General features: G+C 47.6%; 1 protein-coding gene across 1 annotated transcript in view; it reads left to right on the top strand.

Moving 5' to 3' along the window:
* The first annotated feature begins 3,104 nt into the window (after positions 1 to 3,104).
* Positions 3,105 to 7,076, top strand: part of Gna12 (G protein subunit alpha 12) — a 77,197-nt gene continuing 73,225 nt past the window's right edge. Inside the window, exon 1 of the mRNA XM_051205432.1 lies at positions 3,105 to 3,516. Coding sequence (XP_051061389.1) covers positions 3,214 to 3,516 — 303 coding nt within the window. The 5' untranslated portion in view covers positions 3,105 to 3,213. The remainder of the gene's footprint in view (positions 3,517 to 7,076) is intronic.

The raw sequence follows: 7,076 nt of genomic DNA, 5'->3' as shown, positions 1-7,076 counted from the left end.
TCCATTTTTTCCTGATTTACAGATAAGAAAGGTGAGTTTGAGAGACATTAAGTGACTCATTCCAAGTCACACATCCCTAAATGGTAAAGTAAAGCTTCTAAACTCTCATGCATGCCCCAAACCCACAGTATATTTGAGGAAGGAACTAGGTCAGGCTGCCTGCTCTTTAGTAACTTACATCTAATAACCACTGTTAGTGCTTGGACCTCAACATTCTTTGTGTGTAGGGCAGTGTGGTGTGTTTGTGTGTTTGTATCTGTGAATATGTACTTGTATCGTGTGTGCACGCACATGCATATGTGGGTATATGGAGGTCTGAGGTCAACTTTAAATATGTTGCTTGAATCACACCATGTTTTTCCTTTCTTTTCGAAACAGGGTCCACTGTAATTAGCTTCAGCTGCCATTTGATGTATTTAGAAGGAAGGAATCAGGTTGACCTGTGGGCATCTTCTGATTACTAATTGATGTAAGTCAGCCCAGGCATCCTACTGTAGGCAATGCCATATCTGGATTGTATAAGAAAGCTGGCTGAGCATAAGTCAGGGGGAGGAAGCCAGTAAGCAGTACTATTCCACCGTCTCTGCTTCAAGCTCTTACCTTGAAGGCCTGCCTTGGCTTCCAGAGATGGTAGACTGTAACTTGTAAGCTAACACAAACTTTTCCCTCCCCAGATTGCTTTTGGTCATGGTGTTTATCACTGCTACATAAAAGCAAATTAAGACACCCAAGGACCTGCAACTCATTGATTCAGCTGGGTTGGCTGGCCAATAAGCTCCAGGGATCCACCTGTCTCTGCCTTCTCCTACCCAGCACTGGGGGGTTTAGAGCCACACACCGCTCCTCTTGACATTTTACACAGGTTCTGGGGATCTGAACTCAGGGCTCCATGCTTGCTCTGCAAACACTGTATTCAGTCATATCTCTAGCCCTTGGATTCTTTTACTACAACTGCCCAATGCTTGCTCCTCTCCCAGCATTGTGGAGAAAATAGATGACATGAGATAATGTATGTCGAAGCACTTTAGAAATTACAGCATGCCATATAAATGCCAGGGGTAATTAAGAGACTATTATGGAGTGCATAGATACACGTGTTTATTTCAAGTACTTTAGCCTTTTAGCAAATGTGAAGGATATGGCCAGAACCCTTGTCAAAGTCCCAAATTAGATACTATCAACAGTATATAATTTCTCCCATAAAACACCACAATGTGTCACTAAAAAAATCTAAGTGATCATTTAAAATAGTTAATGATTCTATAAACATGGCGTCAAGCTATTTATAAAGTTATAAAGTTATTTGTAAATGTCTGGAGCATTTGCTGAAAATGGAGAATTATTCTTTTTTTTTTTTTTTTTTAACTGAATAAGGAACAAACTGTAGTTCCTGGGTTCAGATTTCCCTATTTTCTGTCTTAAAGACATACCCTTGGGTGTGATGGCAAACACCTGTGATCCTAGCATTCAGGAGGCAAAGACAGGAGGGTTAGGTGTTCAAAGTCATCCTTAGCTACATAGACAGCATAAGGTCAGCCTGAGATAAATGCGACCCCACTTCAAAAAAATAGAAGCGTGGACTGGAGAGATGGCTCAGTGTGTAAGGCATTTGCTTCAAAAGAGTGAGGACCTGTGTTCAGATCCCAAGAAACCACATACAGCCAGATGCAGTAGCAAGCATCTGTAATCCAAGCATTCCCATGGCAAGACAGGAAGTGGAGATAGGAGATAGGAGAGTCTTCAGAAGTTGGTGAGTGGGCTACTCTAGTGTATGCAATGGCCAACAATAAGAGACCCTGCCTCAAACAAGGTGGGAGGCTGAGGGCCAATGCCAGAGGTCGTGTTCTGCTTGTAATGGAAAGTGGGATCTTGTCACACATGCCTGCCTTTTCCTCCCAGCCTCTCCCTGAGACAAACTCTCACCCTGTACCCAAGATGGCCTGAAAGTTACTGCTAGCCCTAGCTGGCCTTAAACGCAGGTCAATCCTCTCGCCTCTGCCTCTCAGCCTATCAAGTTCTGTGATGACCTACATGCACCACCAACACCCTTCAGACCTCATGATTTTTTTATCACTATACCATATCAGACTGCTTTGAGTGATTATGACAACCACAAGTGTGTGTCTGTGTGCTCGCGCACGTACCAGTGCACATATATGCAGAGGCCATGATGTTGCCTGATGTCTTGCTGTATTGCCTTTCCACCCTAATTTTTGAGATAGATTCTCTCATTGAACTCTTTGGGCTAGGCTAGCCACATAGCCAGATACTGGAATTAGCCTATCTTGGCTTCTCCAATGCTAGGTTACAGGCACAACTGGGGATTTGCATTCATGTCCTCACACTTTCACAGCAAGCGCCCTTTCCCACTGAGCCATCTCCCCTTATTCATATTTTAAGAGAGTGCCTAGGGAGGCCCATGCAAATCTTTGGGGTTTTTTTGTTTGTTTGTTTGTTTGTTTTTGGTTTTTTCCTTATTTGGGGTGTATGCAACACCCCAAATTGTGGCCCACCTTGATCCAGTATTGGAAGGAAAACGGCTGAGCTTTCTCCCTAAACTTAAGAGCAGGCGGATTTCATCGTTATTTCCCAGCTTTTCAGCCGACTCTTAGGCAGCTCTGGGAAGAGCCATATCCCACCAGCCTGACCCAACCTGGGAATCCAGGCAGAAAGTCATTCTGTACACCTGGCACTTGTGGCCACGCCTCATTCCGCCCAATTTCCAATCCCTCGCATGGTCACTGTGATTGACAGACACTCTGAACACTTATAATTGGCCGCGGGGGATTGCAGCTCCTCCTCCTGGATGGCCCCGCCTCCCTTTCATTCTGAAAGAAAGAAGCTCACCCGGCTGTCCAATGAAACGCACCCTACCCGCAAAGATCCCGCCTCTTTCGGCGCCGGCTCCGCCCCAAGGGCCACAGGAGCTCCCGCCTCCTCCGAGGCACGCTTGTCCAATAAAAAGGCGCGCTCCACAGGATGGACGGCTCATCAACCAATAAACGGGCTCCTGAGCGGTACCGACCCGCCCTCCGCGCCTTTCCCTCCGCCCCTCAGCCGGCCCGGCTAGTGAGGGCCTCGGGGCGGCGGCGGCGGACGCGGCCTGAGGGAGCGGCGGGCGGGGCGGCGCCTGGCCCGGCAGGGCCGCGCCGGCTGAGGGGCGTCCATGGCGCGCGGGCCTCGGCGGGGCGCGGCCGCGGCCTGAGGGCGGCCATGTCCGGGGTGGTGCGGACCCTCAGCCGCTGCCTGCTGCCGGCCGAGGCCGGAGCCCGCGAGCGCAGGGCCGGCGCGGCACGCGACGCGGAACGCGAGGCCCGACGGCGCAGCCGCGACATCGACGCGCTGCTGGCCCGCGAGCGGCGCGCGGTCAGGCGGCTGGTCAAGATCCTACTGCTGGGCGCCGGCGAGAGTGGCAAGTCCACCTTCCTCAAGCAGATGCGCATCATCCACGGCCGTGAGTTCGACCAGAAGGCGCTGCTGGAGTTCCGAGACACCATCTTCGACAACATCCTCAAGGTGACGCGCGGCGCCGCCCACACACACCTGGCCCAAGTGGGGCGCGGGACCCGCCCCCTTTGTCCTCCACGGAGCGGCGACTCTGCTGCCGGGCCACCCTCCCCTCCAAAAGGGACCTCAGGCCACGCCAGCCGGGGTTACTCCGGTGACCCCTAGGGGCCTGAGAGCTTTCCAGAGCCTTGGATGCTTGGGGACCGTGGGAGTGGAAGCTGGACCACTCTCGGGGTCTTGGATTCCGAAGGGCTGTTAGAGCTGGACACGTGGAGTGAGGGTCGCCAACACTCCCTGTCCGTCCAGCAAGCGAAGTTTACAGTGTAGGTTGGAGGATGTCCGCCCTCGTTTTTATTTGTAAATGGGAACTGACCGTTCTCATCGTCGTTTTTTTGGACACAGTGTCTCCTTTATCCCAGGCTGGCCTTGAACTCACTATGTAGCTGAAGATGACCTTGAACTTTTGATCCTACCCCCTCCACTTCCCAAATACTGGCGTTACTGGAGTTGTGGGGCGCTGTATCACCATGCTTGGTCAATGGAGGGCTAGAGATTGAACGCAGTCGTTGGTAGGACCCAGTCTTCAGTTTTAAATTTTTGTTTGGATTTTTGAAGCACAGTCTCATGAAGCCCAGGTTGGTCTTGCTGTGTAGCCTAGGATGACCTTGAACTCCTTATTCTTCTGCTTTTACAGGCATGTGCCACCCACACTTTGTTCTTTAAACTTTTAGTGTGGAGATTTAACATATATATATATATATATACACACCAAGTTAAAGGAGATGTTACGAGGCGCTGCAGGACACCTATTGCGCTCAGCTTTAAAACATGGGTCAATTCTGTGCCAGTCTCCTTCACCTGTAACCCCTTGGTCTCCACACAAATTCCAGATATATGGTTGCATTAGAAAATATTTTGATGTGTGTCACTAAACAGTAAGACTTTAAAAGTATATACCCAGGACCATTATAGAACTAAAAAAAAAGGACTGCTGCTCAGTGGTAAAGCACTTGTCTGTCATGCACAAGCCCATGAGGTCCAACCAACCTCAGCACAGCAAAACATGAAAACAAAGAACCTCGTTAAAGCCTGCTCTGTGATTCAGTGTCCACATTTCCTTCGTTATTGCATAGTTGTTTTTGTGAGTTTGGAACAGATGCAATAATCCTCATGTGGTTTTGAACTCAGGGTCCTGTCCCTTGTGCCCTTTATATTCGGTGCCATACATGTGAAAGACACAGTTGTGTTGACAGAGTCTAGGGCCAGTGTCAGCACTGTGAATCTGGGCGAAAGGGTCTGCAAGAAGGATCTGGAGAGCTGGGCCTGTAACTCAGTTGGTATAGTGCTTGTCCAGCATACACAAGGCCTTAGGTTGACTGCCAGATAAACTGGCCACAGCAGCATACTCCTATAATTCCAACAAGGAGCTAGGTGGAGGCAGGAAGTAAACTTCTGAGGTTAGCCTGGGCTATATGAGACCCTGTTTCAAAAAAAGAAAGAAGTAGAAAAGTCTAGAGGAGGGCACAGAGCATCTGTCCTATACCTAGATTGGTTTCTCATCTCCCTTTTTCTTCTTGATCCTTCCCAAGCCCCCATTTGGGGGAGGGGGCAGATATAGATCTGAGGAAAGCTCTACCAAGCAGGTAGAGGGGTTTGTCCTACTCTAAAAACGGTCTAGGAGACTAGATTTTATGGGGCCTAGCAAGGGGACATAGAAGCCCATCTGGGACTTGTCTTTCACTTCGGCCTTGAGGAACCTTGGTGTAGGGTGGTTGGGCTGGAATCCTGGGAGCCAGACTTCCGGGCCAGCACTCCCACACTCAACATGTTTGTTACTAAATGTTTCGTTTTAATACAAGTAGCTCCACTAGGCTCAAGATGGCATTAAAATCATCTGAAGGATAAATCACACCCTTTTCACCTTTCAGAGCCTCAGGGCAGTTCAGGGTTCTGGCGAAGTGCTCCATAAACATTAAGACAGGCACCTTAAAGGGATGGGTCTAGTTGTTCAGAGTTCTCCTCATCATCAGAGGAGTAAACCACACTTGACTATCACTCGGCAGTTTTCCAACTTGTCCTCCAAGGAACCAGGTTTTATTTTTGCTGCTTTTATGGACCCCAGAACCAGGAGGGCTCAGTTTCTTTCAACCTAGGAGCCAGAAAAAAATATTTAGAAAGGTACATCTCAAGTCTGTTAAGTCTCTCTTTTGTGTGCTCTTAGTGTTAACTTTTACTGGCCTCCTTATCAACAGAATCGAGATTTGTTAACAAGGAGGAGATGGTTTGGTTTTATATAATGTCTTTTTTAAGCTGGATTTTTAAAAAAATTAGTAATTTAAGATGTTTACTCCTTTACAATTTCATATGTGTATAAAATGCCTTTTGGTTGCTTTTAGACCCTATCATTCTCTTTCATCCCCTCATAGTCCAGCTGAGCCCTTCTTTCCAGCAGGCCCCCTTCCTTTTTTTTTTTTTTTTTTTTTTTTTTTTTTTTTTTTTCTACCTGATTTTTTACTCATTGTTCTACATTAAACATATTTTATCTGCTACAACTAGCTAGAAATTAATTTTTCTACTTTAAATCCTTCCCAGTCCCTGGCCTTGCTGATCATGGTAGTGATCAATCAGTTCTTCCAATTATATCATTTTGTCATTTCAAGACTTGCAAAGGAGCTGAGGAGATGGTTCATTAAGTAAGAGCATTTGTTCTGTAAGTAGAGATCCTGGGTTCGAATCCCAACTCCCATGTAAAAAGCTGGGCAAGACCTGTGAATCCCATTGTTAGGGGTTGGGGCATCAGAGACAGATAATGTCTCAGAGCTTGCTTGGCAGCCAGCCTGGCAGAAACGTGCTTCCAGTTCAATGAGAGGCCCTTTCTCAAGGCCATGAGGCAGGAGTGCTGGAGGAAGACAACTGCTGGCCTCTTTACACAAGCACACACTCATGTGCATGCACTATATACCCCCCACATAGGATAGTCTATAAATGGAATTCATGCAGTTTGGTTGGTCTTTTGGAACTGACTTCTCAGAACATTTCTGTGGAGCTCTCCATGTGAGCAACTGGACAGGACAGTAATTCCCACCTTACTGCTGAGTAATGTTCACCTCTCTGATCACCTGTGAGGGCTATCTGGGTTCTTCACCACTTCCACTCACTATGAATAGGTCTTCTTTGAACATTCATGTACATTCTTTTAGGTTGGTTGACTGACTGGTTAGTTGTCACATGGTCTCTTGTTGCCTAGGCTGGCCTCAAACTTAACCGTGTTACTGAGGCTGGCTGATCTTCCTCCTTCTACCTTCCAAGTGCTGAGATGACAGGCTTGAGCCACTATGCTTGATTTTTGTGTCCGTGTCTATGTTTCTGTGTGTCTGGGATGAATGTTCAACAGGGTAGTATCGGGGTCATACTGTAGTGATGTGTTCATCTTTGTAAGAAGCTGTCAGGCTCGTGCCCAGGGCTGCTTTTGTACATATCAATTTCTCTGCATCCTTGTCAGCATTAGTGTTGTCACTGGCTTTCTTCAGCTGTTCTTAGAGGTGTATGTTGTGTCTTCTTGCAGTTTT

Source organism: Phodopus roborovskii, unplaced genomic scaffold (genome assembly GCF_943737965.1).
Source record: "Phodopus roborovskii unplaced genomic scaffold, PHOROB, whole genome shotgun sequence".
NCBI lineage: Eukaryota > Metazoa > Chordata > Mammalia > Rodentia > Cricetidae > Phodopus > Phodopus roborovskii.
This window is presented reverse-complemented; position numbering and strand designations above follow the sequence as displayed.